The 24,468-nt window shown below is 48.8% G+C and overlaps 1 protein-coding gene across 1 annotated transcript in view; it reads right to left on the bottom strand.

Annotated features, from left to right (window-relative positions):
• Window positions 1–10,638, bottom strand: part of PNP (purine nucleoside phosphorylase) — a 66,180-nt gene extending 55,542 nt beyond the window's left edge. Inside the window, exon 1 of the mRNA XM_075569180.1 lies at window positions 10,483–10,638. Coding sequence (XP_075425295.1) covers window positions 10,483–10,508 — 26 coding nt within the window. The 5' untranslated portion in view covers window positions 10,509–10,638. The remainder of the gene's footprint in view (window positions 1–10,482) is intronic.
• Window positions 10,639–24,468: the final 13,830 nt, after the last annotated feature.

Raw genomic sequence — 24,468 nt, 5'->3', positions numbered from 1 at the left:
GGACAGTGGACAGGAGGGGGGCAGTGGACAGGAGGGGGGAGAGTGGACAGGAGTGGTGGGGTGAGAGTGGACAGGAGTGGGGGGATGGTAGACAGGAGGGGGGGGACAGTGGACAGGAGTGGGGGGGAGAGTGGACAGGAGTGGGGGGGAGAGTGGACAGGAGGCGGGTAGAGTGGACAGGAGTGGGGGGGAGAGTGGACAGGAGGGGGAGAGTGGACGGGGGGGGAGAGTGGACAGGAGAGTGGGTGGACAGTGGACAGGAGGGTGGGTGGACAGGTGGGGGGGGGACAGGGACAGGAGGGGGGGTGACAGTGGACAGGAGGGGGGGGACAGTGGACAGGAGGGGGGGACAGTGGACGGGAGGGGGGGACAGTGGACAGGAGGGGGGGTCAGTGGACGGGAGGGGGGACAGTGGTTGGGAGGGGGGGACAGTGGATGGGAGGGGGGGGGGACAGTGGATGGGAGGGGGGGACAGTGGACGGGAGGGGGGGACAGTGGACGGGAGGGGGGGACAGTGGACGGGATGGGGGGACAGTGGACAGGATGGGGGGGACAGTGGACGGGAGGGGGGGGGTCAGTGGATGGGAGGGGGGGTTCAGTGGATGGGAGGGGGGGACAGTGGACTGGAGGGGGGGGACAGTGGACTGGAGGGGGGGGACAGTGGACGGGAGGGGGGGAGAGTGGACGGGAGGGGGGGAGAGTGGACGGGAGGGGGGAGAGTGGACGGGAGGGGGGGAGAGTGGATGGGAGGGGGGGAGAGTGGACGGGAGGGGGAGGAAGAGTGACCGGGAGGGGGGGTGAGAGTAGACGGGAGGGGGGGTAGAGTGGACGGGAGGGGGGGAGGGGACAGGAGGAGTGGGGGGAGTGGACAGGAGGGGGGAGTTGACAGGAGGGGGGAGTGGACAGGAGGGGGGAGCGTGGACAGGAGGGGGGGTGACAGTGGACGGGAGGGGGGGGACAGAGGACGGAGGGGGTGACAGTGGACAGGAGGGGCGGGTGACAGTGGACAGGAGGGGGGGAAAGTGGACAGGATGGGGGGGACAGTGGACAGGAGGGGGGACAGTGGACGGGAGGGGGGGACAGTGGACAGGATGGGGGGGACAGTGGACAGGAGGGGGGACAGTGGACGGGAGGGGGGGACAGTGGACAGGAGGGGGGGGTCAGTGGACGGGAGGGGGGTCAGTGGACGGGAGGGGGGTCAGTGGACGGGAGTGGGGGACAGTGGACGGGAGGGGTGGGGGACAGTGGACGGGAGGGGGGAGGCAGTGGATGGGAGGGGGGGACAGTGGACGGGAGGGGGGGACAGTGGACGGGAGGGGGAGACAGTGGACGGGAGGGGGGGGACAGTGGACGGGAGGGGGGGACACTGGACAGGAGGGGGGGACAGTGGACAGGAGAGGGGTGACAGTGGACAGGAGGGGGGGTGACAGTGAACAGGGGGGGGACAGTGGACAGGAGGGGGGCGGACAGTGGACAGGAGGGGGGGACAGTGGACAGGAGGGGGGGTGCAGTGGACAGGAGGGGGGGACAGTGGACAGGAGGGGGGGGACAGTGGACAGGAGGGGGGGACTTTGGACAGGAGGGGGGGACAGTGGACAGGAGGGGGGGGGGGACAGTGGACAGGAGGGGGGGGGGCAGTGGACAGGAGGGGGGTGGAACAGTGGACATGAGGGGGGGGACAGTGGACAGGAGGGGGGGTGTGTTGCTTAAAATTTCCGGGTCCCTCCTCTCCACTCCCCCTGTATGTTTTTCCGCTCCCCCCTCTCTCTCCGCTCCTGCCCCCCCCCATGCATAGCTCTGGTCCCCATCCTACAGTGTCTGACACACACACACACAGTGTCCCACACACACACACAGGGTGAGTGGAGCGCCGGGGGGGGGTGAGTGAAGCACCGGGGGGGAGGTGAGTGGAGCGCCGGGGGGGATGTGAGTGGAGCGTCGGGGGGGGAGGTGATTGGAGCGCCGGGGGAGGGAGGTGAGTGGAGTGCCAGGGGGGAAGGTGAGTGGAGCGCTGGGGGGAGTGAGTGGAGCACCGGGGGGGGTGAGTGGAGCGCCGGGGGGGTGAGTGGAGGGAGGTGAGAAGAGGGAGGTGAGTGGAGCACCGGGGAGGGAGGTGAGTGGAGTACGGGGGGGGTGCGTGGAGCGCCGGGGGGCTGGTGAGTGGAGCGCCGGGGTGGGGGGGTGAGTGCAGCACCAGGAGGGAGGTGAGTGGAGGGCCGGGGAGGGAGGTGAGTGGAGGGAGGTGAGGGAGGTGAGTGGAGCGCCGGGGAGGGAGGTGAGTGGAGCGCCGGGGAGGGAGGTGAGTGGAGCGCTGGGGGGGAGGTGAGTGGAGCACCAGGGGGGGAGGTGAGTGGAGCGCCGGGGGGGGGAGATGAGTGGAGCGCCGGGGAGGGAGGTGAGTGGAGCGCCGGGGGGGAGGTGAGTGGAGCGCCAGGGGGGAGGTGAGTGGAGCGCCGGGGGGTGAGGTGAGTGGAGCGCCGGGGGGGAGGTAAGTGGAGCGCCGGGGGGGGAGGTGAGTGGAGCACCAGGGGGGGTGAGTGGAGCACCGGGGAGGGAGGTGAGGTGAGGGAGGTGAGTGGAGCGCCGGGGAGGGAGGTGAGTGTGATGGGGGGAGGAGAGAGGACAGAGGTGTGTGTGTGTGCGTGTGTGCGTGTGTGCGTGTGTGCGTGTGTGCGTGTGTGTGTGTGTGTGTCCGAGGGGGAAGAGAGTGGCAGTTGGGTGACGTCAGACCCACCAATCTGATTGGTTAGAGGCTGAAGACCAATCAGATTCACCGCAGCTAGTACCAACCATTCGATTTTATATATTAAGATGTCAATATATGGTCAGCCTCTGGTCTTTTGACTCCCTTGTGGAGATATCTGGCATCTCACGGACTATCAGTCCACTTATCCTTTTCCACAGGGAGTGCTATATATAGGATCTTTTCTGGTTCAGCTTGGTACCTACCATGTTAAAACGATATTACAGTTTTTCCTATTGCACCTTGTTATATATATATATTTATATATATATATATATATATATATATATATATATATATATATATATATATACTTAATACAATACCCAAGTATTAGGCTGAGCGGTACGGTCACCACAATTGTTTATCGTGAAGCAACATGACATTCTCTGTGCAGGAAAGGGGCTGTCCCAGGTAGCCGGTCAAAAAGAAGAACTATTTTAAAAACCATATGAATGTAATCAGCTTCCTTAGTTTTATTCAACTTACTGTATTTGTGATACGTTTCTCTGGGAACACTGGATTTAAGCATATCAGCGATTTCTGTTTATCTGTTTGGCTAAAGATGGCTTGAGAATGACTTTGCACATAGGATTGCCAGATTGTACACAATTCCCCCCACCACAACACACACTCTCTTAGATTGAGGGGGAAAGCCTCTAGTCCCGTTCTCGGATGCAGAAGGTGGGTCTGACTTCCAGCGCTGACCGGCAGGTGGGGAGGCCCCACCGCAGCAGTTGGGACTCGGCAGCAAACAGGCCCGCCAGCCGGACGCAGGGGGCAGGCCCAACATCCAGAGCCAGCCGGCTGGGCCCCCCCGCAGCCACCGGTCCCAGGACAGTTGTCCCAGCTGTCCTCCCTGTAGAGGGAGAGAGGGGGTGGCCCGGTATTAAAGGGGTTGCACCCCATTTGGCCATGCCCTGACCTCACCAGGGAGACAAGGGGTTAACTGGGCTGAGGTCCAGAACTGATTTAACCCTTGTTATGACATGTAAATGTGTATTCCCCTGTTCCCCTGTTTTATTGAAACATCTGGTTTAATCAGTGTCTGCATCACACACACACTAGGATCCATCCGGGAGCACAAGGGTTAATAGTTGTTTAGTGATTATAGCCCTTTGTGTAATTTTCCCGCCTTTTCAGGCACAATTTTGCAGGGTCCCATAAGCCGCCATTGGAGCTCCATGGTTTTCAATGGTGAATCTTGCTGCTGGGTCCTGTTTCCTGAGAAGACCAGCAGATGGTGTCCGAGAGGAGGAGCGGCGGGTTCCCATTGTAAGTCAATGGGCTCATTGACTTCAATGGAAATCCCTCGAAGGAGCTTTCCAGGAACGAGTTGGCTCCTGTCCAAACCGCAAAACTGATACATTTTCAATAGGAGAGCTTTGATCACTTAACAAGTCAAGTTCAATGACAAGTGGCGTGGGAATAAACAGTTCTAGAGCACTTAGAAATTAAATTCTTTCTGCCCCTAGTTCCTAGACCTCCCCCCACTCGACCACAACCGGGTCCCCGTATCCTGGACCTCCGATAAGGGTCGAACCGAGAAGAGCGGGTCGCGCCATAGGTTCCAATGGCGGCGGCAGAAACGGCACAGGAAAACGGCTAAGTGTCAAAAGCTGAAATTTGGGAATCCATAGGTATCTGGGTTTGGGGTATCTGTAGTCTCCGGCATCGCTGCAGAACCATCCTTGACCCTCTTGGACCAACCCGACGGAGTATGGACCCCCTTGAAAGTTCGGGACTTTTCCCATAGACTCCAATGGCGGCCAATCTCCATTGACCGGCTACGGCGGAAAACCCCCATTGACTTCAACGGCGGCGTCGCCCCGTTGAAAGTCAATGGCGGCGGATTCCCATAGCCGCCAACGGCGGCGGTTTGCCATTGAAAGTCTATGGCGGTGGAGCCCGTTGTTTTCAATGGGGATTTAGTGAAAAACCGTGATTTAATTTACAGCGGAGATTTTTGTATTAAAATGTGAAACGGTTTTAAGTGTATCTCCGGTTCCGAAGGTCGTAGCAAGTAGCAAATTGGACCATATGGTGTCCCAGTTCCAGCATTGAGAACTGGGAAGTTTGGGCCTGCTGGACCCAACGGAACCGGATATTTTAATATGTTTATGTTTTATCTTTCATACTGTGTTCCAAGGTATGGGTAAAACCCAGAGGAAATTCCTTTGCATACCAGTGTAGCATATGGCCAGAAAGGCGACCCAATATCTAGGACTTAAGTATGGTTCAAAGGATTTTGTTACCTCTACTGTTTACATGAGGGCGGAGATTACTCAAACCAGAGCAGTCTTCAAGTGTTCCATTTCACACCTCACAACAAAGAATATCCTGCCAGGAATCCAATCTGGTAGACTAGCTGGCATTCCTGATGCAGATGAGGGGCTACAGAAATGAGACCCCAGAGCTCTACTGCGCATGTACCAGCTAGCAGGGGGGCATGTATCAAAATGTGTTCCCACGTTAATGAGTGGCTAGAGTTAATTGAAGACCAATCAACTGTACTTAATGTTAAGGATAGGGCACAAAAGGTTTATAAACTGTTGTCCACCCTTTATCCTTGGTCTTCTGATATCATCTGAATTGTTACCTGATTGCGAGAGAATTGCTATGCTTCATACTTCTCATCCCCCAACCCCAAAGTAAGTGTACTTCTTGTCTGCTACTGTATTATTTTGTGTGTTCACCTATCCAAAGGAATAAATATACTTTATTATATCTAAGCCTCGTTCAGTTCAAACCCAGTGATTTGTGTAAATTACACACAGTGATAAGCTATCGTCACACTCCCCCCACCCCCGCACCTTTCGGCAGCCCTGCGCCAAGGCACTAAAATATGGAACAATAATGCGTCCCGACAGACCTTTCTGGGAACATGGGACAATGCGATAATATATGGGACAATCCTGTATATACAAGATGTCTGGCAACCCTATTTTCACAGAAAGAAAAGAGGTAAACTAACCTGTGGATTTAAAGTCTGACAGTCTTAATTACCCTTCTCTTACACAACAAAAAATCCCTTGTTTACAATTCCCCTCCCGTGGAAGCGAACGTCACATGTAAATTCCTGGTCATAAGCCTTTTCTGTGAAATCATTACTATCAGTGTCTTATGACCTCGTAAAAATGTAATTTCCTGTCAATTAGACTGGAAGCGCTGTGGCGGAGGTTTCACAATACAGCTCAGTGTATGCTGGTAACTATATTTCAAGAACACGGAGATCACCAGGCACTCCTGAGGGTGTTCCAGGTAGGGAGAATTGACATGCAATTTCGAACCAGCAACAAAAGAAAGAAAAAAAAAATATACAACCAGTGTTCAGTTGCAGCTCAACCTTCAATGGATATTCCGTGTTGATCCTTTACTAGTTGCAGTGTCGAAGAGTCAGGGAGCGCAGTACACCAGGGTGAACATAAAGGAAAAAAGCATAACACAGATAATAGTGTAACACTGTGTGATAAAATGATATAACTAAAATGGGGACATGGAGAGTGAACAATAAAGAAATGCTACACGAATTGAAAGGACATCAAGTGGATTTAGTGAGCAAACATCATGGAGCACACAGATGCAGTGGGAACTTAAAAGAAAGCCCCAAAATTGGGCAATAGGAATAGAGCACAGTCAGTGTCCGTTGTGGGAGGTGAAAAATCTGTGAGTGATGAAACTGCTGCAGGGGGTCAGGCTGCGCTGGCGATTCCTCCACTGCAAACCACCACAGAACTTCCGGGTTTGATTCTCCCACTCAGTCTTCCGCTCCACGTGACAGCGTCACATTGCGGACACAACGGGTTTCTATTGGCACAGGAATCAGAGACTCAACGCAAGGGCACTTCTGCGTTTCGCTGGCGGCTTCGTCAGGATTCTTTGATACATGTCATAGGTTAGCTTGCAAAATATGCAGAGGCGCAACCAATCAGGAATCGTATTGCGCCTCTGCATATTTTGCAAGCTAACCTATGACATGTATCAAACCCGGAAGTTCTGTGGTGGTTTGCAGTGGAGGAATCGCCGGCGCAGCCTGACCCCCTGCATCAGTTTCATCACTCACAGGTTTTTCACCTCCCACAACGGACACTGACTGCTCTATTCCTATTGCCCAATTTTGGGGCTTTCTTGTAAGTTCCCACTGCATCTGTGTGCTCCATGATATTTGCTCACTAAATCCACTTGATGTCCTTTCAATTCGTGTAGCATTTCTTTATTGTTCACTCTCCATGTCCCCATTTTAGTTATATCATTTTATCACACAGTGTTGCACTATTATTTGTGTTATGCTTTTTTTTTATTTTTATGTCCACCCTGGTGTAGTGCGCTCCCTAACTCCTCGAGACTGCAACTATATTTCAAAACAGGAATTACAATCAGAATAAATGGGAAACATCTCACAGATGCCTTTAATAAAACATTTCTCCATAGACCCGATGAGGAGCCTTTACTGGGGGAATACACACTTTATAGTAACATCTCACAGCTCCAATAGGGCTCTTTCTATGGGAGAAACATTCATTATAAGAACACTTCCTCACAGACCCAATGTGTCCTCTCCTACTGGAGAAACCTATATTATTAGAATACCCTCCTTATAACAACACCTTTAAGATCTTTTATTAGAACACCCACTTATAAGAACACTCTCCAATTGGCCTCTTTCTATGGGAGAAACATTATTTATAAGAACACATCCTCACAAACCCACTTCTCTATTATTGGAACAAACCATATTATTAGAACCCCCCTCCTTATAAGAACAGCTCATGGCACCAATGTGCCTCTTTCAATAGGAGGAACCACTATTTTAAGAACACCCCATATACCAATAATTTACTACCCTGACATGCTAATCCTTTTTGTAACAATTCATGTTAGAACCCTAAGACCAATTTCTTATCTCCACAACCAACTAGTCGGCACAGAAGTCTTGAAAAAGCAGCAGACGCGAAACGATCGTCGACCAGGGCTCTTTTAACTTATGGACAGTGTCAGGTTTGCTCCTTAGGGGGTAGACTACACTTAGTTACAAGGCTGCGATTATTGAGGTGAATGGTTCAGAATGGTTCAGAACGCCATCTACTTAATCTGATTACAGGCATACTATCCAGGAATGTACTCTGTGCACACAAAGGTTCATGCTTCCAGCTGACATTAGCCAGCAGGGATACTTACCCTAGCATCTGTGGAACTCTGAATTTACTCTCCACAGTAACTGTTTGCATGGGGGTTGAATACAAGGGTCCACTGTAAGCAAGACAGAGCTGCACACTCCTTACAGGGGCTAGGCAAAATACCTGCAGCTGACTCACCCCAGCATCAGTGCAACTCTGAGTCTACTGCTCACAGCAACTGTCAGCATGGGGGTTTAATACAAGGATCCACTGTAAGAAAGACAGATCTGTACACTCCTAACAGGGGTTAGGCAGAACAGTTACAGCTGACTTGCCAATTAGCAGAGTCTTCCAACAAAGTCACAGACCATCACCCTCCTACTATGCAGCATACTCTGCTGCTCTAGGCTATATCAAATAGCAATAGAAACGAATCTGCCTCTGTGTACACTAGTTCCTCTTTTGGCCTGGGGGAATGCAACTACTCATCTATTAGCACATCTGACACTGTCATCTCTAGACTGCTAACAGCGGTCTAATCAATGGTAGCGACCTGCTACAGCTGGCACTGTTCCAGCTATTAGACACAAGTTGTCATCACTATATGTGAAACACTCTGAGTCATCAGACAGTGTCCATTGATCTTTTTATTCCACTCCATGCACCAATATTTTAACATTTAATTCAATAAAGATATATTTTTAAATCAACCACACTATCCTACTACAGATAATAGAGTGCTACTTTAAACTGAGTTCTTTCTCTTCTGGTTCATTAGTCTGCACAGTATACAGATGTAGCAAGATGTCTTCGGTACCATGACAAGGTGCGAGATTCCACCCACGGTGACACTGTGGGCCGTGGGCGGACAACAGAATCACATCCCGCAGTTTTTGTGGGGCTGCGACATGCAAAGAAATACCGGGCAATTGCATTTGGTTTTGTGCGGTCACGGGAACATTAAGTCGTGCTGGATCTGTACAATACACAGTAATATCCTCTTGTCTTAGGTATGAGGGGAACCCCGGAGGGAGGGAATCAGATTGGGTTCATGAAGCAAAAGAGCAATAGTTCAGAAAGAGAGAAAGAGGAAAGTCTCTGAAAGTACACAAGAAATATCCAGACAAGCGAGGTCACTTATCACCTCTGTTCTTTATCTGCATCTCCTCTTTTCCAAAACAAAACTCTCTTCTCTCCTCTTTCTCTCCTCTTTCCCTCGCATTCTCTCTCTTATCTCTTTTCTCTCCTCCATCCTTTATTTCTCTCCTATCTTTTCTCTACTCTCTCTCCTATCTTTTCTCTACTCTCTCTCCTCTCTTTTCTCTACTCTCCTCCCTTTTCTCTACTTTTTCTCTTCCCTCTCCTCTCTCTTCTCCTTGCACTTGTCTCTCCTCTCTTTTCTCCTCTATCTCTTCTCTCTCCTCTCACTCTCTCCTCTCTCTGCTCACGTCTTTCTCTCATTCTCTCTCTCCCTTTATTTCTTTCTTTATCTCCCTATTACATCTCTCATACTTTTTTCTAACAGTGACTCCACTGGGAATTTGGAAGTCTGTCTCCCGGCTGCAAAACTGGTGCAACCACAAATGCCATAATTAATAAAGCAAAAGAAATGACAGTAAAACAACAGGATGTCTTTCCTTTAAAAAATCTAGTGCTATTTCTGTCCATGTACTGTACATTATTTTTACAGTTTTGCTACCGTCAGACCTAATCTCTAGCATTTTTCAACACTCTATTAATCTCTCCCTCATTAATTTGCTCTCTGCTTTCTTGGTCTGCCTCTTTCTTTCCCTTTCCATTATCTTCCTCTCTCCTCTCTCTTTTGCATTCCTTCTCTCCTCGGTCTCTTGCACTCTCTATTTCTCCCCTCTCTTCTCTCCCCTCTCTTTCTTCCGTCCTTTATTTTGTTCTCTCTTTTCTCTCTTCTTGCTTCTACTCCCTCTTTCTCCCTTTTATCGCCTCTCTCTTTTCTCACCTCTTTTCTTTCCTCTCAGATGAACTCTCTCTGCTTTCTTTGTCTCCTATCATTTTCTTACTTTCTATATTTCCTGTCTGCCTCTTTCCTTCTTTTTCTGTCTCTTGCCCTCTCTATTCATCTATCTCTCCCCTCTCCCTCTCCCTCTCTCTCTCTCTCTCTCTCTCTCTCTCTCTCTCTCTCTCTCTCTCTCTCTCTCTCTCTCTCTCTCTCTCTCTCTCTCTCTCTCTCTCTCTCTCATCCTCTCTCTCTCTCTTCCATCCCCTCTCTCTCTCTTCCATCCTCTCTCTCTCTCTTCCATCCTCTCTCTCTCTCTTCCATCCTCTCTCTCTCTCTTCCACCCCCTCTATCTCTCTCCCATCCTTTCTCTCTCTCTTCCATCTTTTATTTCTCTTTCTCTCTTTTCTTCTTCTTTCTCCCTCTCCTTCCATCACTCTCTGTGTTAATCTTTCCCTGACTAACTCGCTCTCTGCTTTCTTGTCTCCTGTTCTTGTCTTACTCATTTCCTCTGCCTCTCTCTCTCTCTCCCCCCCACTCTCTCTCCCCCCACTCTCTCTCTCCCCACTCTCTCTCCCCACTCTCTCTCTCCCCACTCTCTCTCTCTCTCCCCACTCTCCCATTGCTCACTCCCCAGCATATTTCATCACCTGCTGTCTCCTGTAGAATGTGCCATGCTGAGTCTCTCTTCTGGCAAGATGCCTGTCTTTTGTTGCTGCAGTCTGTCTCTTTCTGGATGTGTCACTTCACTTTGATACCGTGCCACTGCCCTGCCACTTTTGTTGCATCTACCTGTGTGATGTCACTGATGACATGTCATGAGGGCTAGTGCCTCCCCGGTGGATGTGGAGATTGCTGTATTGCATTGGTCATTCTTTGTAAAGGGCGTGTACAGAATATCTAATTATTTGTTCCTCCTGTAACGATGTTTAAAGTGCACCTTCCAAGAAGAATTAGTCTATTGTAGGAATATTTGACGTAACTGCGTGATATTATTTGATGTAACTTGTAACAGAGCGGTGTGTATCTGTAACACGCAGAGTGGTGTGTATGTGTAGCACGAAGAGCGGTGTGTGTGTAGCACGCAGAGTGGTGTGTATGTGTAGCACGCAGAGCATTGTGTATTTGTAGCATGCAGAGCAGTGTGTGTCTGTAACGAAAAACATGAAAAGGAGCACTCCTAGTGAACAAAGTGATTTAAATGTGCATGCGATTTTAAATAGAAATCAGATGCAAAATAATGGCTCCTCCAACCTTTGACAGTGTGTTCAGTCTTCTAAATCCTGGACATTTAATTGGGGTCGGTGGAGCACAGAAAGCCCCCAAATAATAGTGAAGATCACTGATACATACAAAAACTGAACATGTCTCACTATGAACTCACATGTGGTTGATAAAGTTTGTACTCTTTGGAGTGTCATGAGATTAATAATTTTCTTTCTCCCTGGGTCCACACTTGCATAGAGTCCCACAGGTCATGCAAGTAAAGAATCTGGGTAAAGTCTAGACCGTACAGAATTGCAATATTAGAAAAACACAATGACTTGTGTCAATCCCACTTACATTTGCCAGGTAAAAATAAGCATGTAGTGTATCGACTCCTGAGGAAGCCGAAAAGGTGAAACGCATCAGAGTCAGAAATTCAGAGCCTGTCACGTTCCCTGTGTGCAGTCCAGTCTCTTTATTTTAGTGACCAGTGGGATCCTATGCAAGTGTGAACCCAGGGGGAAAGAATATATTCATATCCTGACACTCCAAATATTATGAACTTTCTATCAACCACATGTGAGTTCAAAGTGAGACATATTCACTTTTTGTATGTGTAGCCCAGACCCCTGGGACTACTGATTTCCTGGCCTTATAACACTAAGTCCCCATTAGTAAGTGGGCAGCGTTAGCAGTAGACTATGCTGGGCATGTTACATTGTTCTTTGTGTATGTTCAATAAAGTTCAGGGTTAGCCTGAAGTAAGGGTGGGTTCTATGATAGTGTGTAGGCCGGCCTACTAGCCACTCCCCAGGGAAGAAGGGGGTTGCTACTCTATAGTGTAGAGTAGGGTTAGTGGCAGTAGTTGTTCTGGAATAGACTTCAGAGTGTGCAGACATAGAATTGAGCCATTCCCAAGAGTGAGAAGGCTGTGGCCTTGCCCCATGAGGGGGTAAGGTATCCTCAAATAGAGAGATAGTCAAGAGAGAGATAGTCATGGCCTAATGTCTGGGTACTGGGTACTGCATCAGGGACTGTGACCTGTATTTACCAACATGCATGTGCCAATAAACCCAGTTATACCCTATCTGGAGTTATGCTTGACTTGACCATGAGGTTCATCCTGAAAGCCTCAGGATCCTCTTGGACTGGAGGCGTTGTCACCTAAAGAACCACAATGAGCCTGTTTTGATGTCCTCTACACAACATTGTGGAGATCTCCTGCCTTCTGTTTACCAACCAGCAGTCACAGCATACACTGGTAGCAACACATCTTCCATAGGGTGGGGGAAGAAGGGCTACATATGTATCAGTGATCTTCACTATTTGGGGGCTTTTTGCGCTCCACCAACCACAATTGCGTATCCATGTATCTGTAACGAGCATAGCAGTGTTTATCTGTAATATACAGAACAATGTCTATATCTGTAACACGCAGAGCAGTGTATCTGTGTAACCATCCCTGCCCGGGTCCCTAGGGAGGTTACATCAAGGTAATGGTGTGTTTGACATCAGCAACGATTTACCTTGTCTATGTGTTTGTGGTCGGCTGGGCAGTGGAAAAGATGGGCGCCAGCAGTTTTATAGTACAACTTCAATCTTTATTTATGTTTCTGTGCTTAGGAACATTGTAGTCACTGTTACATGTAGATGGACCTGATCATACAGTACTTCATTTCATCCATTCCACTGTTGCTCCTTGTCCTTGTCTTCCCAGAGTGCTTATTCACTTCTTTTTTTTTAAACAAAATTTTTATTGGGTTTTCAAGCAGAAGTATACAGAAAGTAAAACATTCAAAAGTAAGTGGTGGGGGCGGGGGGTACATTAAAAAAAAAGAGAGTTAGGGGAGAGAGGGGGTGAGACAACAACCTGGTGAGTCGACAATTCTTGATACTTTAAACAGTTTTGAGGTCGAGTGGTGAGAGTGAGTAACATATGAGAGCTTATTTAACAGGAGTGGAACAAAACAGTCTGAGGGCCCCAGACGGATACTAATAAGATGTAATAGATATTCTGTGGGTGGGTGATGGGGGGAAAAACTAAACTTTCTACGAGAGAAGAATGGGGATAAATGATTTTGGAGATTATAAACTCAGAGTCCGGGTCTATATATAGACTACCTGCATGAGCTATCCAGGGAAACCAGACTTTCTGGAAATGTTGGTATGTATCATTAAGGAAGCTCGTCAACTTTCCAACATACAAATAAACCACAGCTTGTTTCTAATGGACACAATTGGTGGGAGTTTGTCCTGCTTCCATAGACTCGCAATGGCGCATATTGTCGCAGTGGAGATATGAGTAATTAGCTTGTTTGTAGCCCTTGTGTGATCCTGGAGTGGTTTGTTTAAAAGAAGCAACCAAGGGTCCATGGGGATCTCTGAGCCCAGAATCTGTTGGATCCAGGATTTCACCTGTCCCCAAAAGATCATACACATTTGGGCAGGACCACCACATATGAAGGAGGGTGGCAACTTCACCGCAGTCTTTAGGGCATTGTGGGGAGTTTCCTGGGACATATTTAGCTATGTTCTCTCGGGTGTTGTACCCTGAGTGCTTATTCTTAACACCCATGGGAGGCACATTTACTTGATATACCCTATTTCCTCGATTCTAAGACGCAATCGATTCTAAGACGCACACTTGATTTAATAAAAAAAAAATTGGAGGAAAATCCCCACTATATTAAATGTGTAGATTTTTTTTTTTTTTTTTAAACTAGCAGACAATAGCACACATTTATTAGGAGGGGGGTTGGTGGGGGAGGGGGGAAGGGGGTGAAGGAGAGAATGGAAGGAAGAGGTGGTGGGAGAGAATGGAGGGACACAGAGACAGACGGAAACACACACACACAGAGACAGACACACACGGGGAGGGGGGGCTTGTGGTGCTGGCAGCACAGCTGTGATTAGCAGAGGCAGACGGAGGGCTTGTGGGGCATGCAGCCAGACACACTGCTGAATCAATCTCTTCTGTGTGGGGGCCGGCACTTCCAGCAAGCAGATTGGGGGCGAGGGGGGTGGGGAGGCATGCAGCGGGACACACTGCTCTGCTCCTTCTGTGTTGGGACTGGCACTGCTGAAACCACCGATAGCAGCTTTAGGTTAAACGCTGAAAGCTGCTGTGGCTTCTTCTGCAGCACCCCCCTGGCTGATATATATATTTTTTTCTTCTTTAAGTACATCGATTGTAAGACGCAGTCCTATTTCAGCCATGTGAAAATGGGGGGAAAAAGTGCGTCTTACAATCGAGGAAATACGGTAGTAGCGACTTCATCATGTGGACCGGGCCCCCCTTTTTCAACTACATCCTGAAGGTCCTTTTTATTGCGGGCCCCTGGCCTGTTCTATGAAACGTTACTGTTACTTTCCAGGGGGCACTGAACACTCTAGATGGGGATAGGCTTGTAGGGCTGATCCCCAGACATCCTGGAAGCTTTTCTGCTTGGCCCACTGAGGCATGTCTGCATGCCCGTTACTGGGACATGCTCTTCTCATATGGCCATACTATGGGATCCTAACTGATGGAGCACTATTCCTAACTAACACAATAAAAGGGGGGCCTGACCTATACTATACTTTAGGGAACATATCCCCTACCTCTATTCCCCGAGGCTCCTCTCTTTCTTCTGCCATGCTGGAACCTAACTCCCAGAACTCTCTGCTTTCTCTTTTATACCTCCTTTGACACAGTACTTCTGTGTCACCACAGGGCGGTGTTTTCACCAGCTGCTGTATTCTTTTGCAGGACATTCCGTGCTGGCAGGTCGGAAGAATACCAACCAGACCCTAGGCCTTGTTTTGATGTTCCGTGGGTGTATTTGTTACTTGATGTGAGTTTTTAATATTTTGCTACTTCTCATTATGGAAGGGAAGGGGAGGGTTAATTCCCACTTGTGATGCTAACCAGGAGTAGGCAATATTTGGTCATGATATATATATAAACATCTTCATAGCATAAGACAATTCATAAGACCCAGGATTCCAAATAGTCCAACGTTAAACACACTCCCATAGATTTTGCCACTAGCCATATAGGTAAGTCTTATGTGGTGGTCTAGGTAACCGTGTGTGTCACGGTAGCTTGCGACAGGCTGTAATTTACACCAAAACTATATATAAATATATATATACCTGGGTTTGAACTGGGACGAGACTTAGATATGATCAAATGTAATTTATTCCTTGATAAAGGTGAACACAACAGATATGTACAAATAACAGGCAAAATATAGACACCTACGTAAAGATTATGGCAAGAAAGCCATCAGGATTACAGACTGGCCACTTCTCCCATATTTCAGTTGACATCACAGCAAAACAGGCAGGATACATGCATGCATGAAGATCATTTGCATGAAGAACAATGAAGAACTTTGCATGAGCAACAATGGTAAAAGGGTGGCTCTGACTTATATATCAATTTAACCCTTGTACCCCAGCTTACGGCGCCGTGCCGTCTAGTAAAATCCCCTTTGAAGCTTTTGAAGCTGACTTTGGGCTTCCAGGGTCCAGTGTGAAAAGTTTCATTTACTCTGGTTAATTCCTTTTGTCCGTTGGGCCAAGCATAAGCAATTAGCCGCTTAGCCTTTGATGACCAGGCTTGTAAATTCTGGCATTCCTGCTCATTATCATAGCAGGGGGTTGCAGTTTCTCAGAACTCAACCAAAATTTCATATTTACTGCAAATCACCTCATAACTTGAGTTCAGTAATACATTCTGTCAGGTGAGATATATTAATACAGTCCGTCCCACCTGACACTCGCAGAGAGACCAAACATTACAGTGTAATATGAAAATTAATAGAGATATTAATATCTGGCAGCCACTAAGGGCCAGATATTAAGTGTTTGTAACGGTTGGTGGCGGGGAAGTCCCACGAATACAAATATGTAATTCTTATCCTTTTCAGCCAAGGACATCTCATAATATTCTTATATTTAATAAGGTTACTCATTTTGATTCCCTTCTTGGGTAGCTCCACCCCTACCCCCATCAATAAAACCTTTTGAAGTAGGCTTGTAGCTTCTCGCATAACCAACTAGGTAATTACCTGTTCATCCTTCCTGGGTCTTGCATAGCAATTCCCCTGTGAAGCCAGGCTAAATTCTAGCAGGATGTCCTATTTAGCATCCAACTGGCCAATTCACACCTACCTCTGCAAAAAGTCACTTTATCAAAAATATATGTTCCTCTTATGACAAAGTTATATTTTTAATATGTGTGTACTTGGGGGGTGACCCGGAGGCTGTACCCCAAGGCTCAGGGTCCTGGCTTACTCCGTTACCAAATTACCAGTTTTCAGGTAACTGTTTATTCAGCACTGCATATAAGATTAACCCCTTAAGTCCCAGTGGGTGGGTTATGCAGACACTGACCCAGCAACAATACATTTTACACAGGGGAATAAGCATTTTCATGTTATAACAAGGGTTAAATCACATTTCTAGACCTCAGCCCAGTTAACCCCTTGTCTCCCTGGCGAGATTAGAGGGGGGCCCTTGGGGAGTAACCCCGTTAATCCCAGGCCAAACCCTCACTATCGTCACACCTCCCCGGCTCAATGGGGCCCTGGTGCCCCAGTCGCCTCCCCCAGGCACTGGGGTACCACTGGCGCCCTTGACGCCCTCAATACGTCCTGAGGGATTGGCCTGGCAAAATTGTCCTCCGGCAATGACCAGTACACAGTGGATTGTAAAGTCCAGATCCTGCAAAGCCGGGCATTCTCCTTTGCCTCCCTCTGCCCCCCACCCAGTGCCTTGGGAACCAAGTCCATGGTGAAAGGGGCTCCTGTGCAGACTATGCTGCACATTGCCCAGAGACTGGCATATCTCTGCACCAACAGGAGACCAGCTATCCAGCACAGACCATCCCTTTCCTGTCAACCAAGTCTGGGAAAAGGTTATGTCACTATTCTGTAGGGACCCTACCTGCCCTGGCTCAGTGCCAACCTGTAGCTGCTCTGCTATACTCCTGACTCTCCTCCCTGGCTGCCTATCTACCCACAGCCCCTCCTTTGGGAACCCTGGGGAATCTGTCAGGGGGGTCACTCCTGGCCCATCAGAGCAAGGGACTTTCTGCCTACCTAGCCCATCCCTAGCTTCTGCCAGCTGCCTGACTCCCCACTGACTTCCTATCTTCCCCTGCTTTCCAGGGCCTCCCTGCCTAGTCTCCCCTAGGCCCAGCACCTCAGCCCCTGCTGATGACTCCTGCTGCTTACCTCCCTGCAGCCCACCTGCACTCCTCTCCTCCCTGGGCAATCCTAACCCAGATCCTGGAACTACCTGAGTGCACCTACCTCCCTGACCTTGTCTCTCCCTTACCAGGGATGAGCTCAGGGGCACCTCTCCAGATGCAACCGCCTTAGCACTTGGCTGGCAGGTATCCCTGGGGTGGCAAAAACTGGCAACTGTCCATGATACCCCCAGCCCATAGCTAGGCTGCAACAGGGGGTTGCTGATCTGAGAAATCCCCTGGGGCTCTGCCAGGGTAACGGGAAACTCTAGCTGCAATACCTGCTGCTTTCCCTCCCTGACTACCACTAGCCCTCCTTCTCTCACTGAGATCTGCTGCTGGCTACCTACCTGCAGCCTCCACTCACTCAGCTTCTCCATAGCTAACCCTAACCTGGGTCCTAGGGACACCTGAGTGAGGCCATCTCCCTGACACTGTCTCCCCCTTACCAGGGATGAGCTCAGGGGCACCTCTCCAGATGCAACCGCCTTAGCACTTGGCTGGTAGGTATCCCTGGGGTGGCACAAGCCTGCCACTGCCCTGGATACCCCCAGCCCATAGCCAGGCTGCAACAGGGGGTTGCTGATCTGAGACACCCCCTGAGGCTCTGCCAGGGTAGTGGGGAAAACTGGCTGGCTCACTTGCTGCCTTCCCTCCCTGGTTCCCACTGGCCCACCCAACCCTCTCCCAGGCAATCCTATGCTAGAGCAGGGTGCTAACGGGGCTAGCCCCTCTCCCTGAAGCTGTGCCCCCATTACCGGAGGTGAGCTCAGGGTTGCTGGTGCAGATGCACCCACCTTAGCTTCTGGCTGGCAGGTAATCTGTGGGTGGTCTAACTGTGCCACAACCCCTGGTACCTCCAGCCCATAGCAAGGCTGCAACAGTGGGGCTCTTAACTGAGAGTCCCCTTGCTGCTCCGCCCAGGTAATGGGGAAGCCTGGCGGCCCTACAAGCTGCCCTTCCTTCCCCTCCCCTGAGATTTGCTGCTGGCTACCTACCTGCAGCCTCCCCTCACTCCACTTCTCCCTAGCTAATCCTAACCTGGATCCTAGGGACACCTGAGTGAGGCCATCTCCCTGACACTGTCTCCCCATTACCAGGGATGAGCTCAGAGTTGCTGGTGCAGATGCACCCACCTTAGCTCTTGGCTGGCAGGTAATCTGGGGGTGGTCTAACTTTGCCACAACCCCGGACACCTCCAGCCCATAGCAAGGCTGCAACAGTGGGGCTCTTAACTGAGAGTCCCCTTGCTGCTCCACCAGGGTAATGGGGATGTCTAGCTGCCCTACAAGCTGCCCGTCCTTCCCCTCCCCTGGTACCCCTATCTCCTGCCATCCCCCGGTCACCCCTATAGTGAAACAACAGGGTACAGTCATAGGGAAACATAAGTCAGAGTCAGTCTGCGACTTGGTCTGGCTTACCTTGCTGGTCCCCGCAGAGACCGCCGCCTTCGTTGGTCCCAATTGCACGGGGACTGGAGCAGCCGCCACCGGCCCCATCTGGGCTGGGCAGCACCGGTCCGCTGCCGCAACAGCGCCTGGGTTGGGTACAGGAAAAACGGTTCAGGACAAGGGTCCCAGGTCTTTGTGGAGGAACACAGCTCCATGCAAACTTGGTAAAATAACCCCCTCCCGCAAACCCTGTCCCTCCCCCCAAATAGAACTGCCGCCGGCAGGATGCCAGAGTGGCGGCTTCTTCTCTGCCGCCGCTGCTGATTCTCCGCCGGGATCAGGTGGATGGCCGCTGCTCTCCGCCGCTGTTGCTGATGCAGCCCGTCCAGGTTCTCCAGGAGACGTCCCGAGGAGGGTTGTCGCCCCGGCTGGGCGGGAGCCATCAGAGGATGCCGCTAACTGGGTCATCTTTTCCGCAGCTCGTGAGCGTTGGCCCTGAGAGGCTTCTTCGCCTGACCGCGCACGGTCAGGGCACTGGGCATTATTGTGGCCCATTTGTTGGCAGTGCCGCAGCAACTGCCGGTGCTTCTCCGCCACCGGTGGACTAACCCCAGCAAGGGGCAACGGAGTCCAGAGCGGAGTTGCTGGAGCGCCGGGCTCTAGGAGGGGATAAGCGGTTTGGATCATTGCCAGCTTCAGCTGCTCGAGCCGCTCTGCTGGGGACATCTCTCCCTGCGCAAACACCAGGGCCAGCAATTCTGGGTAAAATGGACTGGCCGCCGCAACGGCCAATACCTCTCCTGGTGCAAGACCACCCGCTCCCTCCACATGTCTGATGGTTACAGCAGCTGCAGCTGTGGCTCTTTGCTCAGCCTGCCGGGTTTCATGCTCACCGATTGCTGTCTCTCTCTCAGCCGACTTTATGCACTCCTCCGGTCTCAGTGCCCGGCTCCAGTCAGACGGATGGCCGGCACTTTGGTTCTGGAGGCAATGCTTCTCACAAGTAGGGGAACAGTGAGGAGGTGCCATATCTTGTGTTATATGTTGTACACTGTGTGTTCAATATCTTTAGTCCCAGGAACTTGCAATTACCATCAAGTTCCCACTGGATCACAGTACCCCGCAGAATACTGTAATCCAGGTCCAGTTCAATCCCGCCAGCTGCCACCAGTTAATTACAAGCTTGTCACGGTAGCTTGCGACAGGCTGTAATTTACACCAAAACTATATATAAATATATATATACCTGGGTTTGAACTGGGACGAGACTTAGATATGATCAAATGTAATTTATTCTTTGATAAAGGTGAACACAACAGATATGTAGAAATAACAGGCAAAATATAGACACTTACGTAAAGATTATGGCAAGAAAGCCATCAGGATTACAGACTGGCCACTTCTCCCATATTTCAGTTGACATCACAGCAAAACAGGCAGGATACATGCATGCATGAAGATCATTTGCATGAAGAACAATGAAGAACTTTGCATGAACAACAATGGTAAAAGGGTGGCTCTGACTTATATATCATTTTAACCCTTGTACCCCAGCTTACGGCGCCGTGCCGTCTAGTAAAATCCCCTTTGAAGCTTTTGAAGCTGACTTTGGGCTTCCAGGGTCCAGTGTGAAAAGTTTCACTTACTCTGGTTAATTCCTTTTGTCCGTTGGGCCAAGCATAAGCAATTAGCCACTTAGCCTTTGATGACCAGGCTTGTAAATTCTGGCATTCCTGCTCATTATCATAGCAGGGGGTTGCAGTTTCTCAGAACTCAACCAAAATTTCATATTTACTGCAAATCACCTCATAACTTGAGTTCAGTAATACATACAGTCAGGTGAGATATATTAATACAGTCCGTCCCACCTGACGCTCGTAGAGAGACCAAACATTACAGTGTAATATGAAAATTAATAGAGATATTAATATCTGGCATCCACTAAGGGCCAGATATTAAGTGTTTGTAACGGTTGGTGGCGGGGAAGTCCCACGAATACAAATATGTAATTCTTATCCTTTTCAGCCAAGGACATCTCATAATATTCTTATATTTAATAAGGTTACTCCTTTTGATTCCCTTCTTGGGTAGCTCCACCCCTACCCCCATCAATAAAACCTTTTGAAGTAGGCTTGTAGCTTCTCGCATAACCAACTAGGTAATTACCTGTTGATCCTTCCTGGGTCTTGCATAGCAATTCCCCTGTGAAGCCAGGCTAAATTCTAGCAGGATGTCCTATTTAGCATCCAACTGGCCAATTCACACCTACCTTTTGGATATGCACTTCCAGAGAGGAAGCTTGCATATCAAACGTGAATAGACTCATGAGTCAAACCATTTGGTCCTGGTACGCATTACAAAGGCAGGCAGAGGTAGTTAGCATTTGGCCTGTACATTGTAAGACTGCAAAAAGTCAGTTTATCAAAAATATATGTTCCTCTTATGACAAAGTTATATTTTTAATATGTGTGTACTTGAGGGGTGACCCGGAGGCTGTACCCCAAGGCTCAGGGTCCTGGCTTACTCCGTTACCAAATTACCAGTTTTCAGGTAACTGTTTATTCAGCACTGCATATAAGATTAACCCCTTAAGTCCCAGTGGGTGGGTTATGCAGACACTGACCCAGCAACAATACATTTTACACAGGGGAATAAGCATTTTCATGTTATAACAAGGGTTAAATCACATTTCTGGACCTCAGCCCAGTTAACCCCTTGTCTCCCTGGCGAGGTTAGAGGGGGGCCCTTGGGGAGTAACCCCGTTAATCCCGGGCCAAACCCTCACTATCGTCACAGTGTGTAGGACTGATCACATAAATGAAGTAAATGAATTACTCACTGCTGACCGTGGGGATATCCTGGTCCTGTCCAGCGTGCTCCTACCAAGGAACAATTGAAGAAAGTGCAGGAAAAACGGCGGTGCATCTGCTGCTGCTGCTGCTGCTGCTGCTGCTGAAGATTTAAAACCACACACTGCAAACCACAAAGTTTCTTGAGAACTTCAGCGTTCAAACTGAGGTTCTCAAGAAACTTTGTGGTTTGCAGTGTGTGGTTTTAAATCTTCAGCAGCAGCAGCAGATGCACCGCCGTTTTTCCTGCACTTACTTCTCATTATAAATGATTTTTATGCTTACCAGTCTCCTCGTTGCGCTCCTTGTTTTCTGTGTCACCACAGGGTTGAGCCTAGCATCGACTGCTCACCATTAACCCCTTGTATCATACAGAACACTGTATCAGTAAGACACAGAGCAGTGCTTATCTGTAGCACGTAGATCAATGTGTCTGTACTGTAGGTATCTGTAACATGCAGAAGAGCATTGTGTATCTGTAATACGCAGCGAAGTAGTGTAGTGTGTGTTTGCAACACGCAAGGCAGTGTGTATCTGTAACACGCAGAGCAGTGTATGTTTGTAACATGAAGAGACGCAGAGCAGTGTGCATCTGTAACACGGAGAGAAATCTGTAACAATAATACCACAATTTCGTCAACAATAGAGATGGTGGATTTTTTTTGCAAATTGTGGATCCACAGCGGATCAGCCGGTTCCTTTGGTCCGTAGATTTCAGCGGATTAATCTCATAAAGGTCGATTCGCGTTTTGCAGATTTTTTTTATTATTACCAATACACTCTGCGGATTCCACAGCCCGTGGATGGATTTGTAGAATCTAATCCGTGGATTAAGAGATCACTTGATTGCTGAACTCAGGAATTGAATTCTACAAATCCGTCCACGGGTTGTATCCAATGGCGGCTTTTGATGAATGCACGTGGATTGAAACCGCCCAAATCCGTTCGCGTATTTTACACCACGAGATGGATTTTGGGGGTAACATCAGTAAAAATCCGGGAAAAGGATTTTGGCGGATTCGCGCTTCTGTAGTAAACACCCAAAGGCTGTTGCCTTGTGGTTAATTTTGACTCTGCCCTCTTCCTTATTCCTCACATTCAATTCCTTACTAAGTCCTGTCATCTCCAATTCTCCACCTCGGAAATATGGCTAGACTGCACCCTATTCTCATGATGCAACTACAATTCTAATTCACTCACTCATCGTGTCCTGTCTTGACTACTCCAACCTTCTCCTAGTTGGCATTCCTATCATCCAAGAACAAAAACACAAAAGAAAAGCGCACAACTCTGACAGTATAGTAGTTTGTAATATAATTAGTATGTGGTAACAAATTATACCTACTCAAAATTTAGCATCAAACATTTATTGCCCTCTTCTACATTTCGTTGTAGGGCGCTTTGTTTTACTGCTGCAGCTGGTTGGAAGAACAGGCCTCGTGGGGCAGCAGGCGGTGGTGGGGCAGCAGGCGGCGGTGGGGCAGCAGCGGTTGGTGGGGCAGCAGCCGTCAGTTGGGCAGCAGGTGATGCCTGCGGGACTTGACAAATAATACTTGGCTGGTTTTGGACAGGAACACTTAATATCAGTGATTCATATTTGTATGATGCTTCCCTTTTTGGACCTGCTCCAATCCTTCCAGCTTGTCCCTGCTCCAAAATTCTGGTAATTTTACTTTGCAGCAATTCTCCCAGTTGCTGTGGTTTGTCTCATCTGGCATACTAGGTGCAGCATAGCATAATTGTCTGCCAGTTGTTTCTTAATATCTTTGACATCTTGTGCCACAGCTTGTTTAATTTGAAGGCATTCACGCTGACACATACGGTATTATGCTGTTGCAAAAAAACTTTCTTCTGCCTCATCTATGACGCAAATTCATTAATTGCCTAAGCACAGGAGTTATATACCAAGTGATCTGCACCTGTGGTAAGATTTATGTTGGCAAAACCAAGCACCCACTAAAAGGATATTGGAGCATATAGCTACCATCCGAAATAAGGTTGACAAACCTCTTGTGAGACATATCAACAATTGCCATAATGGTGATATGACGGCTATTAGATTTCTTGGTATTGACCAATTTCCTAGTGAACCAAGAAGAGGTGACTGGGACACTATGCTTCTTCAGAAAGAAGCAAAGTGTATACTCCTAAAGATCAATGGCTGTATGAGTGTCAGCTGGGTTATCTACCACATTCAGGCTGGTCATTCATAATTTTATTGTGGATTAACAGACTGCAATACACACTGTAAACTGCTTTACAAGTTAGGCTTTGCATCAGCCCCCTAGATGGACCACTGTACTTGTATCTAACCACAGGTTCATGATCTAGGCAATCGTTTACTACAGGCACACACTCTTAACACTGTAGCACTTAACCCAAATACATACAGTACTTGGACTACTCCTTTGGCACCAACTGTCGGCTTATAAGTACTTTATATTGGCCATTACAGTCATTTCATATAATTGCCCCAGTGCACTCTTTACTAAGGGATCTTCATACAAGTAATCCTATTAGCGTTAATTGATCCAATCAATCTCAATTAACTTTTTTAAACCTATTGATCCAGGGTACTTTACTTTATCCGACATAGGATCAGTAGCGTGCGTCCATCATATGTCTATTTTTAACCACATTCATTTTAAACGTTTATGATCAATAAAGATTAAGTTTTAACTCATACATGAATCATCTGGACTAGGCATGCGAGTGCTATATGTTGGGTTCTTCCCCCTTTTTGAGTATCATCTATTGGTTCAATGGCCACTTGAATGGGTTGTACAGGGACATAGGCTGTCTGTGTTTGTACCACGATTGGCTACTCCCTCAGCTCATCTTCCCCATACATAAAGACTCCCTGTCGTTTGTCATTGGAAGCCAGCCTTACTCATTGAAAGCTAGTGCCACTTATTGGGAGAGAGTATCACTCACTGGAGTGACAGTCTTACTCCA

The sequence above is a fragment of the Ascaphus truei genome, chromosome 13 (genome assembly GCF_040206685.1).
Source record: "Ascaphus truei isolate aAscTru1 chromosome 13, aAscTru1.hap1, whole genome shotgun sequence".
Lineage (NCBI taxonomy): Eukaryota > Metazoa > Chordata > Amphibia > Anura > Ascaphidae > Ascaphus > Ascaphus truei.
This window is presented reverse-complemented; position numbering and strand designations above follow the sequence as displayed.